Below are 17958 nucleotides of genomic sequence, written 5' to 3'. Positions count from 1 at the left end.
CCTTTTGCTTGTGTGTAGTTAGGCCCACTGCTAGATTTTGACAGGAGCTCGCGATATCGCTTTAAATTAAGCTACTTGGGCTCACGCAAGCTGTCAAACACTGTCCACTGGCCTATGTGGTGCACCCCTCTGGTTTATACATCCAGTGTTTATGTTAGCTATCGATAACTGTGTCTGGATGTGTTGCTATCAGAGCAAGACTTTAGAGATGGCGCATGACATGCAGTGATGCCTCGTATAAAAAATAAATAAATAAAAAAAAACGCTATTTAAGCACTGAAATGAGGCACCGAAATCCACGTTGTTATTCGATGCAGTTACTACCGTTTGCGTCGGCACCGGTGCCATATTAGAGCCGTGTTTCGGTGCCCAACCCTAGTTGGGATTCATCCATTTAACAAAAGGCAGATTGAAAATGGGATTTTAACGGTCCCTGTATGTCCATATTACATACCAAAACTGGCGTTATTCAACTATGTAAACTCGGTTTTAAATTCTATGACTACTTTGAAGCAAAAAAAAAAACAAGTTCAACATAAAAATCATTCAGGAATATGCAAGGCTCTGGACTGATTAGTACACTTGTGTTTTTTTTCCAGAAAGTTGTGAGACCAAATTGCGTGAGATTCCCAAAGAATGTGTTGAATTGACATGGAATGATAGCCTGACTCTCGCCAGATGAATTTCGCTCCGCCTAGCTCTACTCACATCCATCTGGGATCGCTTCCTTTGAGAGAGATTTTGGCACCAGATTTTATGGTAGAGCCAATCACGATTGATAAGGCCCAGCCTTCTGAAACACCTCTCCAATGGATCGATCCCAGATGGATGAGTGGAGCTAGGCGGAACGAAATTCATCTGGCGAGAGTCAGGTTAATGAAATGATCCTTCTCTCAAAAATATTTTGTGACAACAGAAACAAATCAAATTATTTTTTAATTAATTTAGAACTTTAACATCTTCATCAGAAACTCACTGTGCCTTTCTGCAGCATCTCAGAGCTGGAATCAGTCTCCTGCATCCCTCATCTGATGTGCTGTATTTCCTAAGGTCAATCTCATCCAGCACCTTCTCAGACATCAGAAGCATGTGGGCCAGTGCCGAACAGTGGGCAGGAGACAACTGGCCTTTGAAATCCTTTGGTGATTCCAGATATTTATACATTTCTTGGTGCATGGAATGATCATTCATTTCAAACAAACAGTAGAAAAGACTGATGATTCGTTCAGGAGAGAGATCGTCTCTATTGATCTCTTTTATATACAAACATATTTCCTCAATGCTCTCTGTGGTTTTGTGTGTGCGGCTCAGTAGACCTTGCAGAAGTCTCTGATTACTCTCCAGAGAGATGCCCATAAGGAAGCGAATGAAAAGATCCAGGTGTCCATTCCTGCTTTCCAAAGCTTTGTCCACTACCTTCTTTAGAAGCGCATGCAGTGGTATCTTCCAATTAACCCCAGAAAGAGGTTTTAGTGTCTTCATATCGTTCTTTAGATATGATTGGAATACATGAAGTGCTGCCAGAAACTCCTGGATGCTCAGATGCACAAAACAGTAGACTTTTCTGTGGTGAAACACAGATTCTTCCTTGAAGATCTCAGTGCACATGCCAGAATATACTGAGGCTTCACTGACATCAATGCCACACTCTTTCAGGTCTTCCTCATAAAATATCAGATTGCCTACCATTAGATTTTGAAAGGCCATTTCTGCCAGCTTCAGAATGATTTCTGTATGTGCTTCCAAGAGCTTACTCTCATCTCTTTCATGTCTTTCTTGATATTTCTGATTTTTTCTGGTGGTCTGGATGAGCAAGAAGTGTATAAACATCTCAGTCAAAGTTTTGGGGATTTCCTGGGTGCTGTCCTGTTCCAGCATCTGCTGAAGTACAGTGGCTGCAATCCAACAGAAGACTGGAATGTGGCACATGATGTGGAGACTGCTGGATGTCTTAATGTGTGAGATGATTATGTTGGCCTGACTCTCATCATTGATTCTCTTTCTTAAGTATTCTTCCTTCTGTAGGTCAGTGAATCCTCGTACTTCAGTAACTCGGTCGATATATTGAGCAGGAATTTGACTAGCTGCTGCTGGTCGTGAGGTTATCCAAATGAGTGCAGAGGGAAACAGAGTTCTCTGAATGAGGCTTGTCATCAGAATATCCACTGATGATGTCTGTATTAAATCAGACAATAAGCTCTGTTGGAAGTTCAGAGGTAACCTACTCTCATCCCAACCATCCAAGATGAACACAACCCGACAGTTGCTGAATTCATCCACATACTTCAGCTGACAGTCTTTGTATCCTTCACCATCATTCAGCTCCTTCAGCTCAGGGTGGAAGTCAAGCAGGAGATTGTGAAGACTAAACTGATCACTCCTCACCAAATTCAGCTCACGGAAGGAAAGGGGGAACATAAAGTCTACATCCTGATTGGCTACCCCAACTGTCCAATCAAGAATGAATTTCTGCACTGAGACTGTTTTTCCAATGCCAGCAACACCTTTGGTCATCACAGTTCTGATAAGTTTCTCCTGTCCAGGCAAGGGCTTGAAGATGTCATTGCAGTTGATTGGTGTGTCTTCTTTGGTGTGTGTTATGGATGCTGACTCTACCTGCCAGACCTCATGTTCCTTATTCAACCCTTCACACTCTCCCTCTGTGATGTAGAGCTCTGTGTAGATCTCCTTGAGGAGAACCTCTGCTCCTGGTTTGATGATGCCTTCAGATATGTTCTCAAACCTCCTCTTCAGACTGGCTTTATGGTTCTCTTTAACTCTCCTCAGGACCTCATTATCTGTTTGGTATGAAGAAGGTTGTGTTAATAACTTTCTTAACAATTGCTACAATTGGGAACAAAATGGCAGAAATAGCACATTTGAGAGAATAAAGCAAATTGATTATTCCATGTAAATGCATGGATTCCAGTTGCTGCTACTGGAAGCAACTGGAATCAATGCATTTCCACGGAATTATTTTTGGAATCTGATCCCTTATCATACCTGTTCATTCGTACTCGTCGCTCGACTTATCGTGACCAAATAGAAGATGGCGGCGAACGGTAAACTTCCTGAAGGTACTGTCTGTATAAATCGTCTTCTAAATAAACTACCAGTGCTTTTTTAAAGTTATCAATGTCTCATTTTAAATGTCAGGGCCATCGGAAGTGTGGAGATACTTTGAGCCTTGTAAATGGTGTAAAACAGTTATATATTTGCATGGCTAGGCCAATGGCAAGGCACCCCTATTAAAAAAGGTGTTGGTAGCATCGGCTAACTAGCGGCAGATTTCGTGCAGGGGACAAGCCGAGATGAGCTATGAGACATATGTTCACACTCGGTATCATGTTTCAACACACTTTAGGTCAATATCACACCGGAATTCTCCTTTAATTTTGCAGTTATCCAGTAAAAAATGTTTTGATTTAAGGCTGGGATAAACGATTATTTATTAAATAATTAATCTAGCGATTTTTTTTCCGATGCATCGATTGATTGATCGGTTGATTTACATATCTGAATGAAAAAACATGAATTCCTTAACATTGCAATATATGTTTATTGCTCTTAAAATTCCAAAATAAAAGACTATACAAGTGCAAAGTAATGCATTCTTAGTCAGAAGAAGCACTTTTAAGTCTTGGAAAATGCTTTTCCATTTACATTGGGATTTTGCAAACATTCAGTGTCAGAGTGAATAAAATGAGCCTTGCATGAGTAATGAAATTGACAAGCACCTGTAAGTAAGCATGCTAAACTCAACATCCAAACAGTATTCTAATGTTAGCTTTGAGATACTGCTTGATTGCATAACTTAATTTAGTTTAGTCTCCTCAATGTACTATGTTGTGATAAGACCTTAGCAGAGTTAACTTTAATTAAGCAGTTTTGAACAAATGTGCGCAGCATGGGCACGATGCTAAGCAGATTTAATAGCAATTTAGCCCACAGAGTTCCATGCAATGCTTCTATGTGGCAACAACAATCCTTCAACAATTTTGTTAAAAGGCACATGCAGAGGAGCGGCAGCAGGCTGGTTACGAGAGAGAGAGCGGGAGGGGCAAGGAAAGGCACACGTTATGCTTGACGAATCGGCGTGCATTTTTTGCGTCAACGTATTTTTTGCGTCGACGCGTTGTCCCAGCCCTATTTTGATTACTTCAAATAATTACAAAAGTAGTCTTTCACACCCAGAGACACCCAGACCCTCCTCCCTCTCCCCAGTCAGAGTGGCTTTGGCCCTGGGTAGCCACTCACACCTTTGGGGCAGCCGTGGCCTACTGGTTAGCGCTTTGGACTTGTAAATGGAGGGTTGTTGGTTCGTACCCAGACCAGTAGGCACGGCTGAAGTGCCCTTGAGCAAGGCACCTAACCCCTCACTGCTCCCCGAGGGCTGCTGTTGTTGCAGGCAGCTCACTGCGCTGGGATTAGTGTGTGCTTCACCTCACTGTGTGTTCACTGTGTGCTGAGTGTGTTTCACTAATTCACGGATTGGGATAAATGGCTAAGGCTAGGCAAAAAAAAAAAGGACATGGGTAGATAGATGGAGGAGAAATCAAAAATAATAAATAAAAAGTTCTATGGAGATGTGCAAAAGTTGGAGAAAGTCAAATATGTGTGTGTGTGTGTGTTTGTGTGTGTGTGTGTGTGTGTGTGTGTGTGTGTGTGTGTGTGTGTGTGTGTGTGTGTGTGTGTGTGTGTGTGTGTGTGTGTGTGTTTTGACGTGTGATGAAATAAGAAAATAAATAAAAGGTCTGTAGCATAGGGAGAGGGATGTAAAAGTGCTAAAAGTCATGTAGGTGTGTGTGTGGGGGGGGGGGGGGGGTCATGAGTGCTGAGGAGTGAATGAGTGCAAAGTCAGTATAGTGTGAGTTCAGAGTTGGGAAATGTTTGAGAGTGCTGAGGAGTGAATGTGTGCAAAGTCAGTATAGTGTGAGTTCAAAGTTCGGATGGCCTGGGGATAAAAACTTCTCCTGAGTCTCTCAGTTCTGGCTTTGTGACTACATAGGCGTCTTCTTGATTTCAGCGGTAGGAATAATCCATTGTTAGGATGAGAAGAGTCCTTCAGAATCTTTTGGGCTCTTAGGAGTACTCTTCTGGAATAGATATCTTGTAGAGCAGGGAGTTGAGTTCTTATAGTACGTTCAGCTGAGCGCACTACTCTCTGCAGAGTACTACAATCTCTAACTGTGGAGTTCCCATACCAGGTGATGATGCTACCAGTTAGAACACTCTCAACCGCTGAAGTGTAGAAGGCCTTCATGATGGATGTAGAAACTTTGAATTTCCTTAGCTGACGAAGGAAGTAGAGTCGTTGTCTGGACTTCTTTAGAACATATTGAGTGTTAACAGTCCATGTTAAGTCTTCAGTAGTGTGGACACCAAGGTATTTAAAACTTGTGACTCTCTCTACAGGTTGCCCGCTGATCATTAGTGGGGTGTAACTGTAGTTCTGCTGCTGCCTTCTGTAATCCACTACCATTTCCTTGGTTTTATTGATATTCAGTGTCAAGCTGTTAGATTGACACCACTGTGCCACCTCATCAACCTGATCCAAGTAGAGCTGTTTATTGTTGTTACTAATCAGGCCCAAGATCACTGTGTCATCTGCAAACTTGATGATGGAGGTATGACTACTGTTGGCTTTGCAGTCATGTGTGTAGATGTTGTACAGCAGTGGACTCAAAACACAGCCTTGGGGAGCACCAGTGCTGATGGTTAATGAGTCAGATGTCAGACCGCCCACTCTAACCACTTGTGAACGGTTGGTGAGGAAGTCAAATATCCAGGCTCTGTTTGGTTTCCTTTTTCACTAATAACCAATCACACATATTGAAATATACTATATCTAAAGTATAGAGAACTGTGGTGAATGTGTCCAAATAAACTAAAGCTGATTGAGTGAAACACATGGGTACAATAAATGGCCATTTCAGCACTACATGACACATGCAAATTACCATTACATGTTTGCCCTTGTACACAGGCCTAGTGCATTGTAAACACCGCTTCCAACTTTTAGTATTCTTGGTTTCTGTGCAGCTCCAGCTCCTCTTCCACTTCACTAGTCCTTCCTCTGATGCCCTTTTGTGGCTCTGGTTTCCTTTTTTCTAAATATTTAAATTGTAAGTAATGAGTGAATCTCAATATCCCCCCTCAGCCCTGAACCCTCAAAGCCTTAACTGCCATCAGGCCAAACATGAAATTGATTTATGTCAGTTCTGTTTTTGAGGGTTCACGGCTTAGGGGGTCTAGGGATTCAGCCTATAGTCTAGAAGAAGGAAGTGACCTCCACACTGCTCTTCCTGTGTGGCATGACAAGCTCTTTGCCCAGCTTATTATCAGAGTATTGTGCAGTTAGTATAGGCATCAAAGGTAGTGCATCCAGTACATTGGACGAGAGAACTATGGACGCATGGGCCATCTCTATCCCTGCTTTCATTAGTAGGTGCTGCTCATATATGCAGAGAACATAAATATGGCTCATGGTTCTCTGGTCCAGAGTGCTGCATGTTGTCACCCTCAATGGCAATACCGATTTAACTGATCAGCATCCTGATTGTATCGGTGAAGTTACGATGGATGTTCAAAATGGAGCTAGGTGAAGTATTCTTATGACACATATGAAGAAGTGCATGCATGAAGGGCACGTCTGACCTCCAGACCATATGGATATGAAAAGATGTGGGACAAAGAAACTACAGTCACAATATATGATATCAGACATGATGGCCAAGAGATCTGACCAGCTACCAATGATACCAAAAGTAAGAAACTGGCCTATGTGCAAGGAACATGTCTCCCAAAGGCATATCAACATGACATATCAAATGGTGGGGTGGCCATGTGATTGATAATTATTTCCTATTCCCATGTGAATTAACTACACTTTTGGTGATGTGATGCCCCGGCTTTGCCGTGCCGTGAGGTGTTACGCCTTTTCCTCCCTTTGCCTTTATGGTGCCTCTGAGCACTAGGCATATTGTTCCTGTTTGTCATGTCTATTTCGACCTGCAGGAGGATCTGGAGAGTTCCAGTGGGTTGTCGTTAATGAGGGGCGTGGCTCCGTGTCAATGGACTCCAGAATAAAGCCTGTGTCCTGTGGCCTCATTCGGCCTCTCTGTCCTGTTCTGGCTTGACACTGCTGAGAGCTGGCTGTGGCTGTTCAAATTGCCTTTTCTTTATGCACTACACTTTGCTGATGCTCATGTCACTTTATTTTTATATTTTGTTGCTCCCCACTTACTGACTTACGTAAATATTTGGAAATACATTTATGATTATTATTTAAACGTTACCTGACGGTCAGAAAAAAATGAAAAATATGATTTGCAGTGATCACAAACAAGTTATTTAATGGATATGTGACATTGAAGGATGAAATACATAGATTTGTTAAAATATTGCAAATAAACAGGCAACTACAGCATGAGTTACCATAGGAAATGAATGAGGGTCATTTTTGACCTATGTTACACATTAGAAGGGGTAAGTCTAGCTTGCGCATTAAAGGGTTAACAATTGTCCCCACACATCCTTTGTGCAACTCCATTTATTTTAATTCATTGACAAAAATGAATTTAAAAACTGTCCCAATTCCTTATAGGGCCTACTGCTAATATTTTTTCTAATTCTCACCTGTGTTTTTGTTGGTGTTGTGTTCATGCACTCCGCCCATCAACTGATCAGCCTTCAACTCACTACAAGCACATAGAGTATGAATGTTAATATTAGTTGAGTGGTGTATATCACTAGACATCAATGTCAGGAGTCCCATATACAGTATACATTTAAAGCCATAGTTGACTGGTATTTAGCACTTCAACACTTTGATCTAAAGCAACTCCCAACTCCCAACAAATTGACAGAGATAGTATACAGTATATGCAGTTGCTATGCAGGTTTAGGTTTATGGCTGCTGATAGAATATAATATGGTATAACTGTCATTCAGAACATGAATGTTGAGATGGTAGATGAATATAAATATTTAGGAACCATCATTGACAGCAAATTATCTTTTGAGAGCAACACATATGCTGCATGTAAAAAGGCCCAACAGAGACTTTTTCTTTTTGCAGAAAATGAAATAATTTAGTGTGTGCAAGACTCTGATGACTTTGTTTTACCGGTGTTTTATTGAATCAGTCTTGACATTTTGTATTGTGGTGTGGTACAGTGGTCTTTCAATGACCAGCAAGCGTAAGCTAACAAAGCTGGTTAATGTAGCGTCTAAGGTGGTTGGGGTACAGCTACCACAGCTCCAACATTTATATGATAATAGGGTCAGGGGTCAGGGGTAAGGCTAACCAAATTTTAAACTGCCCTGATCACCCACTTTTTGGGGAGTTTAATCTGCTCCCCTCAGGGCGCCGTTTTAGGTTCCCTCTATTAAGAACTAGACGTGCCAGAGATTATTTTATTCCTGTGGCTATCAGGAACCTGAATTCACTTGACTGATTTCTTGTATCTTTTATACATTATGTGATTATTTACTTACTTATTTATTCTGTCCTTACTGATAACGACATATGTACCTGTGTACTGTCCAATTGGATTCGGTCATTGTTTCTTTTTATTTTTAGGGAAAGGAGTGTCTCCATTGTTGTTGTTGTGTGTCCTGTGCTGTTGTTGCATGTCCTGTGCTGTGCTGTAAATGTTGTTGGCATCTGCCGGTGCTTTTATTGTGTATGTGTTTTAGACACCCTGCTGCACACTAAATTTCCTTTTCTAAGGATAATTAAAGTGAAACTTGAAACTTGAATATATTATTCCTAGCCTGACTTACATGACATTTTATGGCTAAAAACATGGCAAAAACCTTTTTTAGGGCTATTGGCATCATATTCTGATTTACAGGATAACAAAAGTAGATATTCATAAATCCCTCTGTAAAGTTTTCCCCATCCATTATCTATTTCCGTCCACTTACAACATTGTGATAATATTGTAAAAAATAATTCAGTGGAAATGCATGGATTCCAGTTGTTACTACTGGGAATTATTTTTGGAATCTGTACCCTTATCATACCTGTTCATTCGTACTCGTCTCTCGACTTATCGTGACTAAATTCAAGATGGTGGCAAACGGTAAACTTCCTGAAGGTACTGTCAGTATAAATCGTCTTGTAAATAAACTACCAGTGCTTTTTCAAAGTTTTCAATGTCTCGTTTTAAATGTCAAGGCCCTCGGAAGCCTACCAATGAAGTATGAAGCTACTTTGAGCCATGTAAATGGTGTAAAACTCCAATCTCTGATTTATTTGCATTTGCATTTATTTGCATGGCTAGGCCGATGCCCGAGGCTCCCCCATCAAAAAACTGTTGGTAGCATCGGCTAACTAGCGCCAGATTTCTGAGTGCAGGGGACAAGCCGAGATGAGCTATGAGACATACGTTCACACTCGGTATCATGTTTCAACACACTTTAGGTCAATATCACACCGGAATTCTCCTTTAAAATAGACCACCAGTCACGGTTACCCTTTAAACCTGAGAGAGGGGGAAAAGGGCCCGCGTGGGTAGGCCCGAAACGTTAGGAAATAGATTAAAAATAGGATTTCGGTCCCTTTCAGTAAAAAAAAGGCATCCAATGCAAATGTAAATTAGGTAAATAATGCAACCTTAACGAAACCGAACTCTGGGATTTATTTGAACGTTTATTTTGATGTGTTTCAGTTGATTTGATGTCAGATTTACATGATTGAAACGTCCCTACCAAGGCAGGCTACTTGCTGTAGGGTTTAATATTTTTCCCGAAAATTAGATGAATCAGATCCCGGGAAATGAAGTTGTTTTTTTTTTGCTTCCTAAGCCCAAGTAATGTATTCATAGCCCATCATTCAAATATGTGTTCCGAAAACCCAAACTGACATTTTTTTATATTATTTTTTAATCATTAGTATTGCGGCTACCAGATCCAACTAACCAACTTGTTCAGAAGCCGCAGTGGGCTAAGCAGGGGGAAATCAAATTGTCTTACACGCACTGAATAATCCAATGACCACACACTTGCTCCCGTTTCCGAGTTTATTGCTCTCCATATCAATCCAGACTCCAATAGTCTTTTTTAGACTCCAATAGTCTTTCGAATGCAAGGCAAAGCAAAACGTTCAGATATAAGGCTTTTCAATGAGTCCTTGCGATGTGCGAAGCGCGAAGTGCGGTACACAAAAGAATAGCCTTCCCCCGTGCTCACCCCACGCCAAACTGAACTGTAGCGCAGGTGTCAGGTAGGACTAATTAAGACTTCTAATTCAGGGATTAAAGTGAAAAAAAATCGTTTGACTGAACTTTTTTCAGGCCATAAGTCATACGTTGTTCTTATCTACCTATAGAGATAGCACCCCTTTTGCGGTCGCGACCTATTGGTTTTTAATGTACAAAAAGATGCAAACAGCAAAGTAAAGGGAGTATTCGCCTTATTCACACGGCGGCCATTGTTTAAACCAAAACGAGGCTACAGGGTACACTTACTATATAATTAATGCCACCTACAGGTGACTGCATAACATAACAATCCTATGGTTTGTGTACCCTGTAGCCTCGTTTTAGCCGCCAATGGCCGCCTTGTGAATAAGGCGAATTGAGAGTGTTCTTGATTGAGATTGAGTTTTCCTGATGAACAAAAATATATTTTAGTACCATCCCTGACCATTGCTGATTAGCCATTGCTGTTCTTTTCTACTGCAGCAATATTGTAGAAAGGCTTTAACACACTCTTATTTAATTACTTCAGGCCAAAAGTGTTTAAAGGGGAGATTTTTTTCTTGTTAATATGCAATTCAACACCAAGTAAAATCTATAAAATCAAGTTTGCAAGACTTCCCATTTCCTCATCAAAGTAACGAATCAGAACATTCTAGATATTGTTCATATTTCCATTTGTTGCCTCATCCGCATTTAATGAAAACATGGTAATTTTGAGTTTTACAGACAACTCAGTTTTCCAATGAGCAGCAATACTGTGTGTGCTCATGCAGGAGGTCTGTGCATAACGACAATCTGGAGACGGTGCTTTTGTCTTCAGCAACAGATTGTATAAGGTTGACAAGAGGTTGCGATATGGTGAGGGACAGGTCGTGTTGCGCTATGAAAGAACATGCGTAGCCTACTTTCTAAACGTAAAAACGGTGAGCCATAGATAAACGTAGCCTACCTCTGTCGTGGTGGCTAGTTGCACCAGGAAGGGAAGATGTCCTGAAGTGCACGAACGTTAACCTTATGGCGGTCTTCTGATTGGTGGCGTGCTAAAACGTTTTCCTATTGCATCCATAAACAATTTTCTTGCAGCGAACCGCGCAAAAGCAAACCCCTGGCACTTTAATTTCTTTACACCATGGCTTGTTAGTTCTCCCCCGTTTCCAACAGCTGCCCATATCCTTTGACACCTGCCTTCCTTTAGCAACAACGCATCCATGACAGCTAGTGGCCTTGCCAAATAGACGCACACAAATCATGACGCCAATATGCGAGGTTCTGGTAGGCCTACTGGTTATGGTTTTGTGCTATAAATTAATAATATTTTATAGCAAAGTTTTAAGTTGACTTTTTTAATTGTATGGTTATTTTTTGTCAACATACACTCACAACCTACTGTCGTTAAAAGTGGCCTAAGCAAAATAGGCTACAAGGCTGTCTGTGCGTCACAAACAGACTGGCCCCTTCCTCAACAGTTTGCGATGATGACAGTGATATTATTATTTTTTTCACGCTCAGTCAAAACCTTCCGTCGCAAATTGTGAAAAACATTGTTGTACATGTCATAACAGACGGGATAATAAATTGCATAGGCTACGGTTTATATTGCGTCGCTTTACACATAATGTAGTTGCATTGATTAAAAACGGTAACAATAATAGTAGCCTACATCGGGTGGCATAGAAGGCTATCTGTTCAAGTCATAGGTGACACCCAAAATGAATGACCTCCCCTGACAAGAGTTCGCGATAGTAAGAAATTGTCTACATTGATGCACGGAAAGAACACGCTTCTTCTCCGAATTCGCACATAGAGCTCACAATATCATATCCAAAAAAGTTAAACGGATTGGCCAACCTCATCAGCTGTATCTAATGTGTCACTATAATCCAACTTTTAGACCGTTATAGTCCTCCATACGTGTTCTTTGGAAAAGCAAAGGTAGTCCCCGCCCCCTCCTATTTTTTTTTCTCATCGGATCTGCATCGATCTCAAATATGACATTTCTAAAATCAAATTGACGGAAATCCGTCCTATGACGGAGAACTTTAATCCTTGCTAATTGCGCACCACACACGCCCAGCGCCACACCCATGTCCCATAATAACCAATAAACAAAAAACACAAATCAAAGTAAACCAATACCCATAAAGTATATCATAATGAAAAGCAAAATATAAAGAAAATATTTACATTCTGGCCCCTAATGATGCTTCAGGCCATAATTACAAAACAACCAAATATGTAGGAGACAACAAAAACACTAATAGTAACTATTATTGGATCTAGAACTCCTGAGAATAATCTTTTAATGCATTTTTTTTAAGTTGTGTTACTCCCTTTATTCGTCATGCATTCAGCTCATTAATCTTCTGCTTCCTGAAGAAGACATAATTTAGTGATGGGTCTCTCCAAGAATCCAGTTTTTGTTTTGACACGAACTCTGCGGACATATCCGTTTCTGTCTGGATCTGCTTCCACAACTCTTCCAGTGAGCCATGAATTGCGTGGAGCAGTGTCATCCACAATGATAACTAGGTCTCCAGGGATGAAGTTCCGTTTGATGGCCTGCCATTTCTGTCGCTCCTGAAATAGAGGTAAATATTCTTTCAACCATCGCCTCCAGAACAGGTCAGACATGTACTGAACCTGTCTCCAACGTCGATGGGCGTACACGTCTTCCTTCTGGAATACCCCTGGTGGTAATGATGGTTTGCATTTGAGCAGCAAGAGATGGTTGGCCGTTAATGCTTCCAGATCATTCAAATCAGTTGATGCTTTAGTAATGGGGCGGCTGTTAATGATTGCTTCGACCTCACAAAAGACTGTGTGGAGGCCCTCTTCATCAAGGCTCTGTGTTCGCAAGACAGAGTTCAAGGCTTTCCTCACAGACCTTATCAGCCGCTCCCACACTCCACCATGATGAGACCCAGCAGGAGGATTGAATGTCCATTTCATGCCTTTCTGGAGGAGGTAGTCACTGATCTGGACATGATTCCATCTCCCTATTACCTCTCTCAGTTCTCGCTCGGCCCCAACAAAGTTCGTTCCGTTGTCCGACCGTAGCTCCAGCACTTGGCCTCACCTTGCCACGAAGCGTCTGAGGAAGGAATCTGTGTCCAAAGATGATAGCACCTCTAAGTGTACAGCTCTTATAGCCAGGCATGTAAAGATCACTCCATACTTCTTTATCATACTTCGGCCTCGTTTGATCTCAAAGGGTCCGAAGCAGTCTACCCCTACCCTGGTGAAAGGTGGCTCATCAGGAGAAACTCGGTCATGTGGAAGATCTGCCATGTACTGATTTGCTGGTGCTGTATTCAGCCGACGACAGACAACACACTTTGACAGAGTCTTCCTTATGGCAACACAGGTGTCTGAAATCCAGTACTTCTGATGCAACTGTGACAGTGTGTGGTTTCGCCACCATGACCTGTGACCTGGTGCACATGATTGAGGATGAGAGTGGAAAGGTGTAGGTCCTTAGCCAGTATAGCTGGATGTTTTGCCTCATCTGGCATGGCTGCTCGATCAAGCCTACCACTTACTCTCAGTACACCATTTTCCAAGATGGGGTCAAGCTTGTAGAGGTGACTACTTTTCTTCACCCTTTCTCCATTCTGCAGGCATGCCAGCTCCTCTGGAAACCTCTGGAGTTGGCAAAAAATATCTACCGTATTTTCCGGACTATAAGTCGCACCGGAGTATAAGTGGCACCAGTCAAAAAATGTGTCATGAAGAGGAAAAAAACATATATATATATATATACATATATATATATGTATATATATATATATATGTATATATATGTTGCACCTGAGTTGCAGGACCAACCAAACTATGAAAAAAGTGTGACTTATAGTCCGGAAAATACGGTATATATTTGTATAAGTGAGATCATCATATTAATCCGAAATGTAACCTTGAAATACAACATGTAATAAAACAGTAACACTTTACTTGACGGGTGAGTTCATAACAAATTCATAGCAGCTGTCATAAACTGCACATAAAGCATTCATGACTGTTTCATGAGACATGACTCAACATTCATACCAAACCTTTCATGAATGTGGAAGACAGAACGACAACAATTTGTCAAAATAAAAGTCCAACAATTGCAAAGCATCATTGCCGTTTTTGTTCCAAACCTCTTACCTGATCACGTCACACCTGAGTCAATGGGCTACTGCAGTTCCAAAAAGACAGAACATGGTCAACCAAATATTTTTTGTTTCATAAAAATGTATTTGTTTTATGATACCTTTGCAGATGATTTCTCATCTTTTGCTACTGGGAATGTCCAACCGTTCCAGGTTACACAAATACGGGTCAGCTGAATGTAGGCTAGTTTACCTCCCAATGTTAAATTCAGTGATTATGAATACTTCACAACTTGTATAGTAAAGTGACATTCGATGTAGACTTCAAAATATTCATGAAATATTTACAAAGGCTGGAGAGAAAAACGGCAATGCTGCTTTGCGATTGTTGGACTTTTATCTTGACAAGTTGTCATCATTCTGTCTTCCACATTCTTAAAAGGTTTGGTATGAATGTTGAGTCATGTCTCATGAAACAGTCATGAATGCTTTATGTGCAGTTTATGACAGCGGCTATGAATGTGGTATTAGGCCTTTTCACACAGAGATCCCGCTAAATTTGCGGGAAGAGGAGACGTCTTTTTGCCGTCTTTTTGTGTCTGAAAGCGAGGTGAAAATTTGCCGGCCTTCTGATCTGTTCACATGATGCGGCATTTTGGGGAGCCAGGAGGCAGGATCAGCTATAGTAAATTAAATTGTGACGTGCAACAGGGGGCGTGTAGAGTGATAGTCGTAGGCCTTATTATGCGTGCATGGGGCTTCAGATACAGCAGGTGTGTGATTTCAAAAAACATGGCGGGAGAACCGACTGCACTTTGGTTAGCTTGCATTTGCTGTTGCTGTTAGAATGTTAGATTCTTGCGATAGATGTCTTCAGACAATAAAAAGTAATTTGGAAGGGAGATTGAAGAGAAGAGTTGCCCTTGCGTTCGCCGTGATTCCCCTTTGAAAATCAGAGGTTCACAGGCTACTGTGGCCTTGGTCAGTGGCGCCGCCAGCCGTAATCCTGTACGCACTGTGCGTACAATTTATTCATGAAATTATTCAATATTACAACAATAAAAAATAGCTTGTGTATTGTCTTAATTGAAACATGCTTCGCGCACAAATAATAGCCTAGGGAAAAGAGAATGGACATCTCAACATAAGGATACATTAGAAGATGATGATTGGTGTAAACTTTGTCACACGACGTGATAAGCAGTTCTGGCGCTTAAAAACGCAACGTTCCATTCAGTCATAAATAATTTAAGCGTAGGCCTAGTGCTCGTCATGAAAAGAAAACAGCAGCTTAATATTTTTCAGGTGTTTAACAGTAGGCCTAGGCGCACTGTTAGCAGTTAATTGTTAGGTTACCATAGCTGTCTTTTCTCTGGGCCTATCGGAAATCGCGACATAAGCACATTGTTTTTTTTTTTCTTTTCTTGTTCGCGTGTTGGGTAGTGAAGCGATAATGCATTTAAATCAGTACATCATGTGAGCCAGGGCCCACTTCCCCGATAACGACGGAGACACGCTCTTAAGAGGGTTTTCTACGATTCATCTTACGATCGTTCGTTTGGTTTTTCCGACTGTTTCCCGAACATGCTCGTAGCGTGAACGCGCGTGCACTGCTCTTAAGATGCTCTTAAGGGGAGCTGTCCACGTTAATAGTTCTGAAATATCCTCTGATTTGACGGTGATGTCAGGTGACTGCACGTCACAGCTATATGCCTACCATTTAAACTTCGGATCTACACATTAATTCACATCAATACGAAAATAGAAACACTTTAACATCTGCATGTAAGCATCCCAAGTAGGTTATATACCACACAGAGACATAAATAATTGTAATTATTTTAAGATTAGATTGTTGCACCATGCAATAATTTTTCGCGGTGCCACTTAAGAACACGTTTGAAGATAAGAAAAAAGTCGAGTAAGAAAGAGAGGAAATGTGTAGGCTTAGATTTTGATGCAGTAGGCTACAGAATAAACCACATGTTGCTTTCTCTGCTTTTTACCTCATAGGCCTAATAAAATATTCACTTAGCAAAGATAATGTCAAACTATTCTGGCAACGTCTCGTTTCATAACTTGATTGCATTTTTGTCCGCTTTTCATCACATTATTATGACCATTAAATGTAGGCTATTTTGCACGCTAAAATCTGATTCATCACAGGTAAACACAATAAAGAATGGGAACGTAAATTGGATTATGTATTCTAAGTTGTAATTCCTCTGTATGTCCTGTTGGTGACCTCAGTGAGAAGTAGCCTAGGCCTACTGTTAAGACGCTCTTAGCCGGTAACGAGTACTCTGGAGCACTCGTAGATCTACGAGTGTTTTCACGATGCTCTTAAGCTACGATGGTTTCGGGAAACAGTCGGCAAATCTTAAGATGTTCGTAAGAGGGACTTTACGACGCTCTTAGGCTTAAGATGCTTTCGGGGAAGTGGGCCCAGAGCCGATATGGCCAGAGCTGCTGTATATATTCTGTCCCACCCAAATTTGCTGAACTACTTGCGAAGTAGCCTATTATCACAGACATCACATGTATCACACGAAAGAGCCTTTTCTCAGCTTTTAAACGATGTTAGTGGTTAGTTGTTGTGGTAAACGGTTCGCGAGAAAAGTAACTTTAATTTAATCATATTTTTTGCGCCCGTCTCCCTACCCATTCATCTTGGTGGAATACTTCACGAACTTTACCTCAACACATGACAAACCATATATCAGAATAAACAGCAGACCTTACCGAACACAAAAGTGTAAAGCATGCCCCTGTACAGTTAGCCATTCCAGAGTAATCCGGTTTTAAATTTGCAGCAATGTCTTTATGCATGTCTCCAACTTTGCGGTTCCTAATGTGTTTAAATTGTTCAATAGGTCTACATGATTTTATAACAGGCCAAATACAAAACAAATGTTACAAATATCGCCTAGATATCTGTAAGCATTACAATCAGAGGATATACATATAGGCAGACAGACGCTCATGAGTTCATGCTTTGTTTTTTCGCTGGATTTTAGGATAGCCTATTATGGCAACTAACTGCATTCCAAGCTACAGTCAACTCTAGCAGCCAGGCATTGAATGACTGGAGACTTTGTGAATTTATAGATTGACATAATGTGCTGTCTCTGCTATTTCTGCTTTTGATCAGTTAGATTTATTTTTTATTTGCAATCTCCTGTGGTGGGCTGGACATAGCACCGAGGTGAAGTTAGTTTGATATTTGATATTCGGATATTCGACAGATATTCAAAAAATAAATGTATGCGGCCGGTTTCACCCCGTGTTTGTAGACAATGTACAAACAGATGACCTGTCTACTTGCTCCCAGCCGAGTTTAGGGACCGTCTAAAAAGTACCTTCTGAATTACCTTCATAGTCTTTTTTTGTCAATAGCTTTGACATTATGTGACTTAGTGACTCCAAACCAATTCAAAATAGTTATCCTATATGGGACTCATCAGACACACATATTCAGTGTGCATACAGTGACCATAAAAAGAGGTGTGCCCGATGAGTCCCATATAGGATAACTATTCTGCATTGGTTTGGAGTCACTAGGTCACATGACCTGGGAGGTATTGAAAAAAAGGAGACTGTTTCTTATATGAAATAATGTATTTTCTTTAAAATATTAATGTAAAATACAGTGTACA

At 41.0% G+C, this 17958-nt stretch overlaps 1 protein-coding gene across 1 annotated transcript in view; it reads right to left on the bottom strand.

The window, feature by feature from the left end:
* Positions 1-6424, bottom strand: part of LOC143101179 (NACHT, LRR and PYD domains-containing protein 12-like) — a 159320-nt gene extending 152896 nt beyond the window's left edge. Inside the window, exons 1-2 of the mRNA XM_076264581.1 lie at positions 6290-6424; positions 977-2844 (exon numbers count right to left, since the gene is read on the bottom strand). Coding sequence (XP_076120696.1) covers positions 977-2844; positions 6290-6424 — 2003 coding nt within the window. The remainder of the gene's footprint in view (positions 1-976; positions 2845-6289) is intronic.
* Between the last annotated feature and the right edge of the window lie 11534 nt (positions 6425-17958).

The sequence above is a fragment of the Alosa pseudoharengus genome, unplaced genomic scaffold, assembly GCF_046254945.1.
Source record: "Alosa pseudoharengus isolate Yale_2024_CS ecotype anadromous, Long Island Sound unplaced genomic scaffold, YU_APseudo_1.1 YU_APseudo_1.1_scf_30, whole genome shotgun sequence".
NCBI lineage: Eukaryota > Metazoa > Chordata > Actinopteri > Clupeiformes > Clupeidae > Alosa > Alosa pseudoharengus.
Note: the sequence above shows the minus strand (reverse complement) of the source record. Positions and strands in the feature narration are given on the sequence as shown.